General features: G+C 39.0%; 1 protein-coding gene across 2 annotated transcripts; it reads right to left on the reverse strand.

Moving 5' to 3' along the window:
* Nucleotides 1–1,047: 1,047 nt before the first annotated feature.
* LOC137256534 (calpain-A-like) lies at nucleotides 1,048–17,697 on the reverse strand. 2 transcript variants are annotated; one of them, XM_067794390.1, is made up of 11 exons: nucleotides 17,635–17,697; nucleotides 14,668–14,938; nucleotides 12,116–12,247; nucleotides 11,664–11,866; nucleotides 11,131–11,311; nucleotides 7,537–7,602; nucleotides 5,778–5,866; nucleotides 5,268–5,431; nucleotides 3,514–3,609; nucleotides 2,049–2,146; nucleotides 1,048–1,716 (listed from the first exon to the last, which is right to left on the reverse strand). In XM_067794390.1, the coding sequence occupies exons 2-11, from the start codon at nucleotides 14,917–14,919 to the stop codon at nucleotides 1,531–1,533; spliced, it is 1,467 nt and encodes a 488-aa protein (XP_067650491.1). In that variant the 5' UTR covers nucleotides 14,920–14,938; nucleotides 17,635–17,697; the 3' UTR covers nucleotides 1,048–1,530. The 2 variants fall into 2 exon arrangements, with proteins under 2 accessions (XP_067650491.1, XP_067650492.1); XM_067794391.1 differs by having other exon boundaries at nucleotides 1,441–1,716; nucleotides 3,547–3,609.
* Nucleotides 17,698–19,284: the final 1,587 nt, after the last annotated feature.

Raw genomic sequence — 19,284 nt, forward strand, 5'->3', positions numbered from 1 at the left:
ACTTGCGCAAAATGTATCCTCAGCGCTCTAAACAGATAAGGTCCTGAAGAATAACGTGTGGTACTGTTGTCCATCACTGGAACATAAATTAAGTATGTCCAGAATAATGTTTTGTTAATAATTAATAATAATAAAGCCATGGAAACATATGTCAGCAGTCACGGGTGATGTAAAATATATTCATATATTTCAGATATTTTTGGTATCATTGCTTATAGTTACATCGCCAATGTTTAGCGATCGACATTTAGTTAGCTGGTGTCGATCCCTGTGATATATATATATCACTCATTCCTGGGTGAACAGATGCAGTTTAGACCACCGGTGTCACGTGTGCTTCGTTGTGAGGCAAGACTGAAGTCATCCAGGTTTTTTTTCAAAACACGAACAATATTATCCATACATGTGTTAACTCCCTCTCTAAATTAATCATTATCATTTCATTAAATGCATTTTAAGAAGTGTTTGTTTTTGATAAGGTGTTGTGATCAGTATCTAGGAATATTTTCAATCAACTGATGGCAAGCAAAAGACAGGCGGGACATTTCTAAGATATTGAGAAATGGGAGTACCTGTAGAATACAGCACCACAACTTCCAAAACTATAATCCTAATCACCTCCAATTAAGTCAAAGAGTATCGTAACGTGTTTGTAAAGGTCGTGGTGTTGTATACTAAAGGTAGTGAGTAACGATTCACATCGGCAGTATTTAAGCCATATCTTTAGTAAAACACTTTACATATTCACAATATACAAAGTTAACTTCTAAAAACCTGTCAAGGAGAAACAGTAAACAGAAGTATATTGTCACAGACAGAGATGTAAAACAAGTATGTAAATCTAAAGTTTTTTAAGAGAAAAAAATATGTATAGAACTAAGTACGCCATTGAAACGCTTTGTACCACAAAAGCTACTAACACTAAAATGTTAAATATGACGTATGTCGCGTTAACGTTGTATCCGCCCTTATATCGGAATACGTATCGTATGGCATTTACAGTGAATGATGTATCCATTGGCTACAATCAACGATGTGATACGTATCACAATAGCAGATGAATCTTTAATTGTAACACTGAATATAAAACACCTTAACATCAAAACAAAACCAATTTTTAAGTACTTTACCCAATTTCGCCAACTTTGTACAATGTCTATTCGGAAGCGAGACATATACGTAAATATGTAAATGTTAGTAATATGCGAGCGCAATGTCTGACACAGTTTTTGACGCAAGAATGTTCAAGAAAACGTTTACTTATGAAGGGAAAATAAGTAATCATATAGTTTAATCCTCAAACAAAAGTAAGTCTTTTTACTTGACGGATATTGCGATTCGGCAATATTCAAAGTCAATTGACATTCGGTGTATCGTGGGCCATTTCAAGTATTTTATCGAGATGTACAACAATGTAAAACTTTGTATCGATACCCTGTATCGGTAGCCCATGAATCGATGCAGTGATGCATGTCGATGAATCGTCACACCACTACAATCCATCACCAGTAATGTACTTATGATCACATATTACTGTTTTGGATAGATTCGACAGGGTGAGAACAACCGTACTAGGAACTCCTTGCTGGTCCCACTCTTATCTCTTGAAGGATGCAGAATGTACGTCCCAGGTGACAGGTTGTAGCGGAAAACACGCTCGAGTTCATCAGAGAGTGGAGGCTTTCTTTCAGTGTATTGAACAGTACGACCATCTTCCTGCAATAAAGCGATGTTAATGTTAAACAGTTAATGATCACGTAGTTTTTTTTAAAAGAACTACAAACATATGAGGTTAATGCATTTCACTCTGCACAGCGAGAGGATGGCGGTTACTTACTGACAGGCGTGTAGCAAGCCATGTTTTTCTTGTAAACCCGATTGGTTACAAAGCTTCCTATTTAGATAGAAATAACGGCTTGCCTTTTCAGCAACAATCGTGAGTAAACCGGACTTTTTGTTTTCGTTATGGTAGCTACGCCCCTGAATGAAGCAGTAACAAGTAAACTCTCTAAGTTGGTTCAAAGGACCAGAGGTCTCCTCTCACTTACGGTGAACACGTCACAGCCGATGTTGCTGTAGTTGCCACGCCGGAGTTCATCCTGGATGATTTGAAGCACTACAGGGATAGTTCCTCCCGGTGCAAGATCTGACAGTATATGACGTTCAGGGTCAGAGAAACAGTTGGCCATCGATCATCTAACAACTATCCCCAATCCATTTAGAGAAACAATATCCTAACACATAAACTTTTATAACATTTCTTAAGTTTCTACAATAGTTAATCAGATTCATTTTCATGAAAAGACTTTCTTGGTCTCTTGAATATATTTCCCAACAATTGAAATATATAAAATATGTTTTTGCAACGTGTTATACAGGAATATCATGCTCCAACAAAGCTATGTCACATATTTAAGAGATAATTTTAAAATATTATGGCAGAACATAAAAAAATGTTCGCTGGCACCGTTTGTATTTGTCACTAACATTCCAGTAAACATGGTCGCCTACGAGGGACAAGAGATGCGTTTTCACCGTTGCAAGCACAAGCAAAATGAGGTCAAAAATACACTTTCATTTGTCGTATTGTCTTGTGTTGAACAATATGCTTGTAACCAAAGCACAATGCGAGAAAGTGATAATTTTCAACTGTGACGACACTTCATCTACATGTTATGTATAACAAAAAGGCAAATGGACAAAGACGCTCAGTGCCACGAATAGTATTGTCATAATGTTCTGTCCCGCGACCTCCTAGTGTCTTTTTGAAATGTCAAAACGAAAACAAAGCCTAAAATTTTTTATCGTTTGTTGAGAGTTTGTAACGTAATATAGGTTATCACGCGAGTGTGTTTTGGGACGGTTGATATCCTGCTTTGGAAATAAACATTGTACTTAGCAAGCCTTGGCGAGCTAAATACATAATGTTGATTCCCCATGCAGGATATTAACCATTCCAAAACACACGAGTGTGATAACCTATTTATCATACAATGTCATTCTTACTTTAAAATTAAAAAAACTGTGATTTCATTTGCAACAGATCATGAAACTAAACTTCCTGAGATGTGCCCGCATATCTATGACGTCACAAATATGTGCGTAGTAATACGTGACGTCACAAGCTCGGTGACGCAGTTTTCTGCTGATCAATCATTTGACAGCGTTACGTCATGTATGCTTTTATGTTTAAGAGCGTGCTGTTGTCAACAAATATTAACTTAGTTTAAAACAACTAAGCAAATAAATTTTCTCTAATCAAGACACTCACAGTAACGTAACCACGGCCGTCAATCTGGACACAATCGCCAATAGATGGGCGTGACGCCATGTTTGTTTACAGAGTGAAAGTAGTTCATAAAATTTGCAATTTGACCTCTCAAATTTGCATCGGTATCTGTATATGACCCCAACAGATACCGAAATTATCCGTTGGCTTTATCCTACAAAGAACACTACCCATTGTATGATAAAATAGGATATCAAAGTAAGAGAATTGATGAGCACTACAACCTTTATACTTGTCGGAATAAAACGGCTTCTTACAGATCCCTTGGATGGTGATTTTCACTGTTTTTCCCCACTCTCCAAATATCCGCAGCACATAGTCTAACAAAAGAAAGACATGAGAAAATATTTCATACAACCCATGCATGTCTATACAGGAAAACAACTCCGACAGGATACTAATCTACCTGACTCTGCTCCCTACGACTTCTACTCATACACATGTTATATCACATCAAATGAAGTTTTTAGCATGTTTACTCATATTTGACGGCAGTCGCTAAATGGTCCAGTCAATGCGGTGATAGAGATTCTGAGCAAAGATGCCATTCTGAGCAAAGATGAGGCCCTCCAACCAAATTACCCACCCAAATTATCTGATCTGATTAATCACCTCTCAATGCTAGATTACAAATCGTGTATAAATGTACGAAGAAACCCAAGGTTTTGATAACTTCTACTTTTGCACTTTGAATAACATATTAATCGATGTATCCGTCCCGTTAAAATATTTCATATAGAATAGAAGAATTAGATCATGGTTAGATCATGACTTATGGATGGCTGACCCATTATGAAATCGCACAAATATAGGAGTGGGTGAGCATTGGTTAATAAATGTAGGACCATATTTTCTTTGCAGCCGTGCAGTTTCAAGGGGTTTCATACCGTAAGCAAACAATTAGGCAATATAATTATATAACTGATCACACTGAAACGTAAGATCACTAAGAAGATGCTTTAAAATTTTCATCTTTGGCAATACAATGCGTAGATGATTAAATATATACACACTATGATACAATCCTGTGATTGATATTATGAACAATTATCCACGCAAATCGGATACAATGACAAACGATTAACCAACCTAGCCCGTCTAATGGCCAAATCCATTCCATACTTCTAATGACCGTTAATCAAAAGCTCGTCATGTTGTGAGTTGTTTTACGTCACCATTACCAATATTGCAGCATTATCGCAAAGGGGGTAACCAAGAATCTGTTTCCAGCATTGTTCTCAAGTGGGGAATCGAACCCGTGACGAGCAGACACGTTTAAAACACTTCTTCCCCACCTACCCTGGTTACATGAGGGTAGTCCATAATATATTGTCACGAGTCTGAAATGACTAGTCAAATGTGGATGGCTGTAGACCTACCTGTCCAGATCAGGGCCTACTGTAATAATTAAACAAAGTGTCCAACAATTAGGGGCACACCATTTATTCATATAACATTTTATTTGATAACCATGTTAGGATCTACACCGAAATGCCACATCTGTTGCAATATTGTAACAAGGAAATACTGTACACATGTACATAAATAAATCATGTCGAGTGTCGATAGAGGTGACTGGGGAATGGTCACGATGGCGATTGTCTGTTCAAGATATAATTATTTACTGATCGAAGCCAAAAGGCTGGCACATTTCTGACTGCATACATTAATCATGAAAAACAAACCACAAAACCCCAGCTCAGAAACCATTGTTAATAATATCCTTACCAAAACATTTAACTGTCATACTATATTTGAATTGGATTTGTCATGCCATAGTCATATTTTAATTCTGATTTTAAACACAGTTATATGAAGTGGTCTCTTGAGGTTACAACAGAGAGAGTTTCAAAATACAGCAGCTGCGCGATCGAAGGATCGAGCATAAAAAGAGTTCAGAAAACTTTATATTTGATTCACACAGGCTCTGTACACTTACAGATACAGATACACATTCTTGTCTTCAACGGGTACTCACTCAGAGGATCGGACTGTCCATCTTTGTCGAAATCCGGAGTCAGGGAACAAATTGTGGTCTGAGTAAATTTGTCCATAAAGTCGGACAGACTCATCCAGAACTCTCCCTCGTCTCTTATTCTTCTCAAATCTCTACCTCTTACCAAAGTATCCCATTCAGGGCTCCTGAAAAATGAAGTGAAATGAAAGGAAACACTGAAATACATTTGTCGATATATGTTTATCTGGTTTCTTTATAAACTGTGTGTTGAACTATGGAGATAAGAAATATAGGAAAGCTGGGATGAAGCAGTACTAACAAATATTGTTATCCCCATATTAACTTTGGGCATACAGCGAGCGTAACTCCGCATATAGTGGATTTCCATGCAACGCAGGACGCTTTTGCGTGTCTAATGCTCTTTCCCAATTTCTACGTGAATTGTGATGACGGGGCAACATGTACCCCAAAACTGTACAACACCAGGAGAAAGAAAGGTTGACATTTGTGTTAATCATGAAACAAACTTACTTGTCACTCCAGTCGCCTTTCCACTCATTTGTTCCATGGGGATTCCGTATTCTGATCAGACAAACATCTTCACCGTCCCGTTTCCGCACCTACACATTTCATATGGTAAAGTTACAAAGGTCATTCAAGGTAAGTCTCTTTGAACGACTACAGCAGATACAAGATATCCTTCGTCAGTAATTACAGATCCGACCTAAATATCTAAACACCAAACACTACTGCACATCAACCATATTTTTGTCTGCTTTCTTCACCCCTGACCCTAATCAATATGTGAAGGTCATACGGTTATCATTGTAGTGTACAACTTTGATACAACTTTGATACAACTTTGCAGATTCTGATACCTTTCGGTGTGCACTTACCGAAACAAATCATCAAAAATGCCAATTCAACCTAAAAACGCGATGAAAAAAAGCCCGCGAAATCGGATTAAACGATTCACTAAATTTCCCCTAGCACTGGGGGAAGAACTGGTTTCAGCAGCTGTTCCGCGCTGCGCCCATGACGCATGCTCAGTGAATAGGTTCGCGGGGGTTGAAACAGTTTGCCTGCCCGGAGTATGAGGTAGTCTGGCAATACCCGGAGTATAAGCAGTAGTCTAATCTTGGTTGTGCACACAAACAAGTAAATAATCTACTCGTTACATAAAAGAACTTGTTGATTGTGGTAAGTAGCCTCTGTCACAGAGAAAGCTCAATGTCTATTTTATTGACACCTATATGTCTGCCTGCCTGTCTGCTAACGATAATATGCAATACACAGCTTCAATCATTGACCACACGTAATTTGAACTTGACACCAATCAGACTATACGCCATAAACAAAATAAATTGATTTATGACTCGTGCACCCGAGTCCTGTCTCTGCTACATTATGTAATTAGACAGGTGTGTTACTTGTACACATGACATGTTTTTGTGACTGTTGGTTGCAAAGTACATCTATTTTTCTCGGATGACTGGATCTGACGGAAACTGGTGCAAACTCTTGTCAGTTTCAAGTCCTGCTTTGTACTTGGACGAATGACAGCTTCCAGCCGCTCAGTAGTTCACCATCTCTACGGACATGATTTTTGACTTGATCGAACACAAATTCAGAGACCATGTATTTACAAAACCCAACATCTTTATATACATTCTTTATGGATACCAACTTCTTCTAGTGCATATGATTTTGTTTGACAATGGTATATGAATCCATACTGAAAGGACGCATCAAGTACAATAAAAGAAGTTGTTATCCATAAAGAATCTCACTTTCCAGTGACTCGCCATACTTCTAAAATGCCCATCAAACAGATCATCTTTCTGTACACACAATGAGCCATCAGCGTATCAGCAAATGAACCAGCCAAACGGAACCCATCGTTACATTTGAGTGCACCCCCATGCGCTATGACTGGGTTCGGTCTCCCGAAGGCTTCGTTTCGAGGGAAGTAAGCCCAAGTACAAAATATTCCTCTTTTGAATCGTGATTGTACGCTTACAATTTTGTTTACTTATTTATACACGCAGCAATGTATAGTATATATTATGAATAATTGATAGTTGTATATTAATTATTTTTGATTGTTTGGTTGCATGTGAACTTTAACATTGAGCTTTTCGGGAAGATAAATACGTTGTTCACGTGTTTTCAGAGAACATAAAGCTTATAACGGACAAAGATGGTACATCAACTCCTATCCCCTTGAACAGTGAACAGCTTTAAAAAGTTAGTATTATCTATGATCTATTAGTGAAAAGGTTTTCCTTACCTGTGCAGTTTTATTCAGAGCGTAGGCGTGTGGTCCCAACAGCCCCCGATCACCTACATAATCTTTCTGAAACGAAAAGACCAATATTCACCATGAAAACTTCATGTTTAATCATCAGAATATTTAAGTATGTGGAATATGACATTACAGCCTCACAGGTTGTTGAGATTTGTGATCACATTGGCAGTATCTTAGTCAAACTGTGGTCAAAACAGACTGTACATTCATGAAACATAGATCAAGATTATGATCACGTTGCAGAATTTATTGTCTACATTAAGACCACCAGGAAAAACAGACACACGGGAATAAAGTCAGTATGTTATTCTAAGACAATAGAATATACAACACAGAAACACAATCTACAAATTGTCAACAACTGAAGGTAGAAAACCATAGTCACTTATTAAGGTTGAGGTCTTACGGTAAGTTTACGGTACGTTACGGTACGTTACGGTACGTTTGTTCTTGCATGGATCCTACCATCACTTCAGCCGTTGGCGACTGAATCGCAACGAGACCAGTTTGATCTTATGTAAACATCTGTCTGAAGTGGAAGATTGTGCGAAATATCAGTAAGAAGTCAGAGAATGATGTGTTTAATTACATAGCGGCCTTGGTGAATAGCACTACTCTTGAAATGAACAATTCGGGTCACCAATACCTGCCGATAGGAACGCCCAGAATACTGGCAAAATTGTTTGGGTTATCAGCATCATTAGAGTATGAAGTGCCCTAAATAAACAATAATGCAGCAGACCTGTGCCATGAAAAATCTGAAGAGTGCCAGCTAGTCATATGCCAGGACTCTAGTCGGAACATCGGGTTACGAAACTATTCATCTGACACCAGTTTACATACACAAACCGAAAAGCTAGAAGTGAATAGTAAGAAATGTGGTCATCAGATTCGTCATATGAACTGAAAGAACCTTGGATATACGAAAAAATTATATGGATGTCAACTTCTTTATTTTATGAAAGGAGGAGCTGACATCCATAACATTTGGTCTTATGTTAGAAGATCAACTTCTAAATGTCTCTCAAGAACCTCATAGCTTCGGATAATTTGTAATTGTCATGAAGTGACATAAACAATTCTATTGACACCGTAACTGGTATCAATCGTTATGTTAACTCTATTGTGATGGATAAAATAATCAGTATCTACTCTGATAACAAGTCATGAGTAATAGGAGATGTACTTATGAATTTCATTATATCGTTATAGATGGTTTACACTGAGATGAATTGTTTAACGGTTATGAAAATGTAGATGACGTGTACTGACTAGATGATTAGAAAGTGTATTCAAACCAAATTAGTTAATGTAAGACTAAACGACAAACCATGGCTTAATTCAGAATTTATATTTGAATGTAGACGCCGGGAAAACAAAACAAAGAACCAGGACATCCTAGTATACAAAAAAAAAAAAGAAAAGAAAAGGAAAAAAACAAAGTAACCGAGTAAACAATATACGCATTATGCCACGGAAAAGTTTTATGGAGATTTGGATGAATTACTCACACAGTTATACACTGTTAATAAATCATCACACTGGAAAACTCTACGACGTGTTGTTAAAAAATCAGAAATAACGTCCGACATATCACCACTCAAAAATAATGACAATGATGAAGGACTATCCTTATTCGCTGATTTTGAAACAGCTACCAGTTTGAATAAATATTTTAAGTCTATTGCTACGTTGGAAGAGGGCAATAAAACTTTACCATACTTTGGGAAAGTGAGATTTTATGTGAAATCGTTATAACTCAAAAGGAAATGTCCGATATTAATAAATGTTTACCTGAGAAAAAGGCTTATGGCTCAGATAGAATAGGCCATACGTTACTCAAGAAAACAGTTAATACAACAAGTAAAGTTTTATGCCTCTTAATCGATTTTTTATTGCAATCGGCTACCTGTCTCCGTTATTGGAAAATAGCACGTATCATGCCATTATTTAAAAAGGTGATCGTTCCATTGTTTCAAATTACAGACCAATATCTCTCATGTTATGTGGGAAAGGTATTTTAAATGGTAGTCTATAAACATCTGTATAATTATTTTCGTTGTAATTGTTTAATGTATCAAGTATCAAGCTGGTTTTCAAACAGGCCACTAAACTGTACATCAATTGCTTGAATCGTATAATCAAATGTGTCTGTCTCTGGATAATAAGGAAATATTATGTATGGTGTTTTGTAATGTTTCCAACGCCTGCGATCGTGTCTGGCACAGGGGTCTTCTGTATAAATTGGAAATGTATGGTTTAAAAGAAAGCATACACCAGTGAATGGAACATTATCCAAGCCGATATATTTGACACCTTGTGTTCCCCAAGGATCAGTACTGGGGCCATTTCTTTTTATTGTTTTCATAAATGACATTGCTAAAGAATTAAATTGGTTGACAAGGCTGTATGCTGATGATACATCACTTGAATTTCATCAACAGACCATAGGCTCCTTGAGTCTACGTTAAACGCCAACTTACAGAAGCTGAACTCTTGGGGAAAACTTTGGCTGGTTAAATACGATCCAAACAAAACAGAATATATCATTTGTACCAATAAAATACAACTGATACCATAACTTTATACTTTATTGGATGTGGAATTTATGATATGAATGAACATAAACACTTACGTCTAACGTTTTCGGCAGATGGGAAATGGAATGAGCATATTGACTAAATAATAATATCAAGTTCTAAGGTAATAAATTGTGAACTGTGAACCATTTTCGATCTTCAGTCGCCCGCACAGTCCCTGGTGCTCCACAAGGGTGTGTTCTTTCATCGTGGTCATTTGATATTACATATAACTGTATAAACAACGACTACTTGCTTTTTAACATCGCTGATGACGCGTTCTGATGTGAATACAATGCAGGAAATGATTGCTGATTTCAGAATATTGTGAGATATTATTTGATAATAATAAAAAGTGTCACTGTTCAGTGTAAACATCGCTTTACCTACACTGGCTCAACAATTCTAATGGTGATTTTATGTGAACACAACGCAACATAATTTACCTTTTATAGCTTCTGGTGCATTTTTATGCACATAGGCGTTAGGTTTACTATATCTTCCTCAATGTTTTAACTTTTACCCCCATGGGACCCCATGTGTTTGTAAAATAAAACATTAGGTATGTGACCGCACTAGAAAGTTTATCCGTTCTGGTCGTACCAAGACTCAGCAGGGCCCGCCTGTTTCGTATTGTGTACGGGACTTGAGGTAGTCTAGGAGTAAAACCGAACCCGGGTTCGATTCCCAACATAGCTATACTACTTAAGCACATTTCTGGTGTCTCCAGCTTGATAGGGAATTTCGTATACCTTTTCCCACGGCCATTTATGAACCGTAACAGGTTTACCACTCAAACAATGCAGTAACTCCATCACTGCGCGTTCATCAAGTTGCACCATTTGTACGCCTGTCAATATTGCAAAGTTTGCTGAAATGTCTCAAAGGTCAAGTCCAGAACATATCAGTTCCTTTCCTAATTGTTAACACCTTACACCGAAAGGTTACGTGTCACGAACACGTTCGTGTTTAAAAAGATATTTCCGATATTACTTACAAGAATACCACATGTCACCATTGCACCAGTCTTCAGTGCCTTGTCAAGTCGTTGAAACAGATGGTGGGGACGGGATTTATAAGATGTAAGCAAAACAGTCTCAGCAACACCCCCTGTGAGGGCCAGATACGCCTCGCTCGGCAAACCACCTCCATCCACGACACAGTATGACCCGTACATCCTACACAATAAAATGTATACATTAAAACAAACATATAACCAGTTATATTTATACTGATGAACTAATGACACATATATTTGTTACTGACTCTTCACCTTTCAGAATCCAATGCCCGTGTTTCCGACACATTTTTCGACAGGCATGGGTTGCTGAAGAGCAATACTTACCAAGATCTAATAGTCTTTCAACAGACATAAAATCAGATGCTCTCGACTTGAATCGGTGAATATACACGGAGTGACACTCACATTCGGCTTCCAATATACATTTCGGTATGGAATATGGCAGACAAAGTGAGACAGGGTTATCCTGTGCATTTTAATTAAAAGTCAAGCAGGACAGAAATACGTACTTCGCTAGAGCCTTTTCCAGCAGGGAAACCCACAGTTCGTTGGAGTTTGTCCAAGAGGCAGCTCCGTAGAGCTGAAGGCCTCTCCGTCCTTCATACAATGGCAATCTGTCATCGATGTAAATGTCGACCCATTCACCAAACTTCCACAGCTTGCAATGGCAGATTCCGTTGGCCAACGGAGCATATGATCCCTTATTGATAACCTTAAATGGGACAGTTATTTGCAGCATTTTCATGACTGACATTAGATCTGCCTACATTCTTAATCTGTTGCGTGTCCGTCTTCTTAACGGCAGCGGATGTATGTCATGTCAAATTTGCCAAAGAAGTAGATCTTGTGAAAGAACGACATTATCACTAAAGGTTATTGTTTCATTCGTTTCAGATCAGGACTATAGCATAGTTGTCAATATAAATAGGAATACAAAAAGCAATATGTAAAGTGGATATACCTTTTTCAACAGTCGAGGCTTGTCAGCAAGATTTGACAGCACGGATAGGAACCAGCACGTGCCAAACCTATTTTGTTTGACGTCATATCGTTCAGTTCCACGTACAAAGAGTTGTGGGTTCTGGCGAAATTCCTGAAATGACAGAAGCAACTTATAATTAGGACAGACACAGACAATGTATACTATGCACAAAAAGAAACTGTGCATGCAAAAATTTAAAATCTAAATTTATCAAACCTGTGTAGACACATAAGGATTTAAACTCAGAGATTAGTGACATATATCCAACATGCACGCTCGCGGTCCGTTCCGCAATATGTTGTTCCGTGTGCATTCCGGGGAAGTGAAACAGCAAATGAATGCGACACAATACTGTCACATTGGAAGCTCAACCCCTGCCCTTAAGATCGTTCAAAAAGTTAAACAACTATTGACACGCATAGCATGCCATGGCTAACGTCTGCACAACGTCATGAGGTCACTGGGATGGTCCGTGGGGGAACGTCTCAACGACGGATGGCTGTACACCAAAAAACCATTTCTGCACTGGTGAGACGCTACCAGAACACAAATGACGTCATCGATCGGTCACGTTCTGGACATCCACGTTTAACAATGAAATGCCAGGACAGATTTGTAAGGGTGACCCATCTTCGCCACAGGTTTCAGACTGAAAGAATGACTACCCGGAGCATCCCAGGACCTTGCCGTATTCACCCCGACACAGTTCGACAATGTTTACGTCAACGCAGGATCAGACCACGACGTGCCGCCATACGACCTATACTGACACAACGTCATGGCCAAGCTCGCCGACAAATATGCTCGCCGAAATCATGTTCGCAGACCCTTGTTTGGGTGGAGAAATGTTATTTTTACAGATGACTCCAGGTTTAACTCCCCCATAGTGATGGACGTCAACGTGGAAGACCGGCATGTGCAGGCCTGTGTCTTGGAGTGGAATCTCTTTGGTGATTGTTCCGTGGTGATTTGAGGTGAAATAACAGCACGCCAAAGAACTCCTTTGGTGATTGTTCAGGGCACAGGGCCATCCGATTGGCCACTGCCGCTGTATATTTTATTTCCCACCAATCGGATGGCCCGAGTCTGTTTGCGCGGATCTGCTCAGTTATTTGAATGTCAAGGTCTCTTATGGCCGACAAGTGAGTAGGTTTGCCAGCGATGTTGGTGAAAATGTTTGCCTACTGTCGAGAAAATGACATGTAGATGTTGCAATAAGTTTTCCGACCCACGGAATGCTGCAGCCGATCGAATCCAGCCCAACGCTGGTGCTGTCAGCGTGTCTGGAATTAATAAACTAATTTAAAAAGTGAGTTTACGCCGTATTTGGTGATCCATGATTTTGGCGTGAAATTGCGGAACTAGCTGTTTTCGATGATTCGTAGCGTATAACTTTTGAAATAATGATCCGATTGTGACCATTGATGGCTCGTTTTGTAGGGAAATCATGTGACGTTCGATCCGTTGGCCTCGACATTGCCTTAAAGATATTTTACCCGGTGACATGTAACTTTGATCGAACAGGGGGTGGTTTCTTCGTTGCATCCCTTTCCTTTTATATAGTACTAGGGTAGGGTCTATGCACATATATGTCTTTCAAGTGCTGTTTCTAAGCGATACAAGTCCTTGTGGTTCAGGACAACTTAACTGGTGTGGGCTTCAGGGATCAGATTCTTCGACCTGTGGCAATTCCTTTCCTGCAACGTCATACCCCTGGATTAACATTCCAACGGGACAATACCCTCCCTCTTAAGGCAAGGGTTGCTGTGGATTTCCTGCAACACCACAACGTTGACTTACAGCCTTGGCCTGCAAATTCATCGGATCTATCCCCGATAGTGCATGTTTGGGGCGAGATGGAACGACGTCTTCGCCAACTTCTCCATAGGCTAGATTATGTCCAACAGAACTTGAGAGAATCTGGCGTGACATCCCACCAGCCTTCCTTGCACGTTTGATAGGCTTTATGCGTCGTCTCAATGCCGATGGTGGACATATCCGTTATTGAGCTTGTGGCATGGTCGTGTGACCCCTGTCCCGTTTGTGGACTCGTGACGTCATTGTGGTTGACTTTTCGATTGAAATTTCCCTGACCTGTTATTCTCATGATCCCTCCATTAAAGTTACCTTTGACATTATAATCGTACTTATCAACTAGGATAATATTTTGCCACATCACAGTTTCTTTAAGTGGCTAGTATATCAAATTGGCAAAATTATGATGTTTAGTGTTTTTATCCCCAAATCCGGTTTAATAAAAAGTGTCCAAACGAATACTTCCTCATAAAGCCTGTGATATATACTTCTCAATAATGCCGAAAGTATCAGAAAATAATATATTTCACATCTCTGGTGATTATTGACATGTTTCTGCATGGATCATTAACAAAACAGCGTTCTGAAGAGGAGCAGATCTTGAATAACGTCATAAATTAGAATGTTCTAACAGATCTTATGTCACATATGTTTTAAAACTGCCGCCCCTTATCACATCATGGGCTGTGGTACTATCATGGTTTATATGAACTTACATGTGGTCTGTACCACATAAGTGTCTCTGCAACACAGTCAGTTACGGCTGTGCTTGGTGGAAAAGCTTTATCGCTCCACATGTCTCCCCTAGTCACTTTTGGTGGAGCTTGCATGTCACTTAGATGTCTGGTCCTCAAGTCCAACGTGTCATTCTTCAAGCCTGATCCATTTGGGTCTTCAGAATAGCTGTCTCGGATGGCAAGGTTACCGAAGGCTCCAGACATATCTTCATATGGTGATGAGTGAGCCATCTTTGTCCGCTTTCACACTCTACAAAAATAATGCATTTATGAGTCGAACACTGTTGGCGATATCCACCTGCCCATAAAGACTGTCGGCTCGGGGAATACAACCTTACTCGGGACTGATAAAACTCCGTATTTCCCTCGACACGATGTGATAACGCATTTATCTAGCTGAATGTTTTCACTAACTCAAAACAAAACAACACGCATCGAATCGACTTGCTGCCATGTTGACACCAGCTGATAGTTTGACCTCAATGCACCGCACGTTACCAAAGGCTTGTCGATGCACACTTTTCTCACTTCGCGTCGTCACCGAGGCGTAGCGGGGTGATACGACTTTCGCAGCGGGAGTACACGACTTTCATACTCCCGCTGGCGGATCGTGATGGATGTACATGGTATTTTATCAGAGTCACGTGGACCAATCAAAACTCGACATTCCTACATGAGGCTAGATAATCGCTTTTATAGGAATTTCCTGGAAAACTGCATATAGCTTGTTACTCACGCAATATTGCTAACCAGGCATGACGGGGTAGGACAATGCACGGGGGGGGGGGGGGGGGGGGGGGGAAGGGGATTTACATTTATTCATAATGTGAGGCACGTATGTGTCAGCGTCTTGAATGCACCTTTATTGACCTGGGCCCACCTGTACAAAGCGATCTTAACGCTACGAATAACTTAAGCCTATGTTGGAGAATATCCTTCTAGCGCTAAGATCGCTTTGTGCAAGTGGACCCTGTCTGTATTAAACTGCTAGATATTTCAGACAACACTAGTGAAAATGTGAATGTGTTGATTTCACCATTATTAGTGTTTACCAATAGTTGCTTATATTTATCAAACTATCAAAACTGACATTCACTCATAACCTACCACTGACTAGATTTCACTGGCTGATTAATGTAACCGATTCATAAAACCATGCAATAGTGTTATGAATCGAAGTTAAATATAACTTGTATGAATGACAAATTTTATAAGAATGAAGATTTTTATGGATATCAACTTCTTTATATGAGAACACAAACGTTTCGGAGTTAATGCTTACTCCTTCATCGGGTGATTGAGAATGGGGTACAGAGCTATATTAACTTCTTTATGTGTTCTCATATAAAGAAGTTGATATTGATAAAAATCTTCATTCTTATGTATTTCACTTCTAAATGCCCTTCAAAGACTCGACAAATTTTATGATACCTCAAACGCATTACAGGATTAAATACCTGAGACATTTCAAGAGTTTTCTTACAAAACATGTTACAAAATCGATGCTTAAATAATGCTTTGTTAACATCGTAGATTGCCATTAATGACTGAAGGATTCATAACGAGAATATATTGTCAATTTGGTTATGTATATAACATGGACATGGTGAGTATAGATATGTGATTTTCCCATATTGACATCCAACTTAAATTTAAACACTTATCAACGTTTATGAAAATACAGGAGCGAGAGACATTGGAACAGTGTGGTTGTGTTTCACTTTGTCTACATGCATATGTGCACAGTTACCGGTGAGACACCATTCCGTCATTCTGTAATAGGCTGCAATAAAAACATTTATCTTAACTTCATGTTTTGCGTTATTTTTATCAAAATGTATATACATCTGTTTTGTTTTGGGTCAACAGACTTCATTGTGTTAACATTGAGTAGTTGTCAGCAAGTAGTATTTTAGGTGATTAATGCAGATCTCTGATTGTTTTGGATCATTCCAGTACAAGGTCATAGGGCAAGCAGGTTATTCTATTATTCTGTCAGTTATGTGATTTGTATTGATCACCTGGTTGATTGGGATTGGCTTATTTCAAATCATGGGTCATCAGCCATTTTCACTTAAACAGCACTTGTCACCCTCACCCCAGTGCTCATCACTTGTCACCCCTACCTGTTGTGTACAGCAAAACCAGATACTGAACACTCTGCTTAATTATAGTACATTATTTCTAGATAATTTAATTTATGCACACCTAAGTATTCTAAGTAAGCATTTTTAGTAAACTATTTATGATAATGTAAGTACCAAATGTATGAATACTCTCATGCAGGAACGTATGGTTGATGATTTTATATAACTTTGAATTACAAGCGTGATTGGGTCATGCCTATTTATATAACTCACATAAAGAAGTAAACCTTTCCTGGAAATTATGTGTATTATATCAGTTAATTGTTGTGTAGGAACTATTCTCAGTCACGTGACATGTATATATTTCATGAGTTATAAAATCTAGGCTCAGGTTTCACAATCCTGTAGTATGTGACGGGTGGATAGCCTGTTACAACACTCCCGTGTCACCCACAGGGTACGCATGTTATAACCTGATTCATGATTCATGCATAAGCGTTGTACATTGCATTTGCTTACTGTTGCATATGTTGTGTTATTGTCTTGCATCACACTACGATTACTAAATGTCAGCGATAACTGAAGAAATTAATTTACACTGAATAGGCGTATTTTACTCTTATATACCCTTAAATTCATTCACACACTCGAAGAACGGAACCAATCCAGCTCAGTTCACCCAAAAGGCCATTTTCCGTCACAATGCAATGAATACATTCAGTAGAACTTAAAACTTGAAAGTGTCAGCCATCTCGATGCTACACCATTCTTACATGAATCTTATACATGCGGTGGCTTGCGACGTAAGGAATGATAAATATTGTTAATTTTAAATAATTTAATATTTGTTCTCTCTTACCTTCCTTCCAACGGCAGTAAAGCTGGGACGCTGTATATGATAGACAAGTGCGCAGAAGGACTGACGACTTTCGCTTTTAGGAATTTCCCAGAAAACTATTTATAGCGTATGATCCATGTCATCGTTGGCTTGAGTCTTGTGTTATTGATTACCGCGTTTGACAACAATAAGATCTGTTGGCGACAGTGATCATTCCATTACAAGGTCATAGAGCAAGCAGGTTATTCTATCTTTCTGTCAGTTATATGATTTGTAATGATCACCTGGTTGATTGGGATTGGCTTATATCCAATCATGGGTCATCAGCCATTTTCATTTATACAGCACTTGTCACGCTCACCCCAGTGTTAATCACTTGTCACCCCTACCCGTTGTGTACAGCAAAACCAGAGACTGAACACTCTCCTTAATTATAGTACATTATTGCTAGGTACTTTTATTTATGAATATATTGTCAATTTGGCTATGCACATATCCTTGACATATCCGTTACATGTTTCTCTTTCAGTTATATCACGTGTATAATGGTTGAACCGACAGAAGTATTGTCAAACAATTGGCGGAGACATAGGAAAACAGGTGGCAGAAAGATAACAATGGAGACCCAGTGAGGGCAATAACCAGCAGTTTGCACTGTGGCAAACATTGTGGCAATTCACCTGCAGGTCGTTAGTCGTAATTAAAGGCGTACTGAAATTCTTTTCAATTATGTATCTGACCGGCATTGTTTCTCTATACAAGGAAGATTTCTGCATGTCAACTTATTTATCACCCAGGACCCAATGTTTTGGATTATGTTATAACTCCTTCATTAGGTTTATGTACATGTGAGGAGAACAGAAGTAATAAGATGCCAAATTAGGTCCCGGGTCTACTGCTGCCATAAGACATTTTACATATTGGAAGCAGCAGACTGCTGTGTAGCGGACACATCCTCATGAGGTCACAATGCGACAACGGTACAAAATGAACCGTTAGGATTATTAAATCTAAACTTAAAGAAGAGTACAATTTTAACGTAAAGAAGAGTAAGAGAGTGAGTGAGTTGAGTTGAATTTTACACCGCACTCGGCAATGTTCCAGACATATGGCGGCGGTCTGTACACAATTGAGCCTGGACCAACCAGTCCAGTGATCAACAACATGAGCATCGATCTGTGCAATTGGGAACTGATGACACGTCTCAACCAAGTCAACAAGCCTGACCAACCGATCCCGTTAGTCGCAAAGAAACGTAGAGTGATACCTATGCACATACATGTGATATATACAGATGACAGATGTCTGGATCATGGACTTTTCAGTCTCTCTGGCATTTAGTTGGAATAATAAGGAGTGGCTCAGTGCCACTGCTGTCATGACCGCGACTGTCCAGGTGCAGGGATGATCCCAAATCCCTTGACCCCAACTCCTCAAAACTATGAACCTTATCATGTTTCCCCCAATTGTTTTATACAATCGTGGAAGCTTCCTTATACATGCCTGTTTGTCGACAGACAAAGACTGCGTACATAAATGACTACATTGTTCAAACGTTTCAAACAATGAGCTGAAGGATCTCTCATGTTTTGTAGGACCTAGGGTGACGTCATATCAGGAAAACAGGGCAATATTGAGACTCAGTCGACGTAAACCATTTGCCACACTGCT

Source organism: Haliotis asinina, chromosome 11, assembly GCF_037392515.1.
Source record: "Haliotis asinina isolate JCU_RB_2024 chromosome 11, JCU_Hal_asi_v2, whole genome shotgun sequence".
In the NCBI taxonomy this organism is placed as follows: domain Eukaryota; kingdom Metazoa; phylum Mollusca; class Gastropoda; order Lepetellida; family Haliotidae; genus Haliotis; species Haliotis asinina.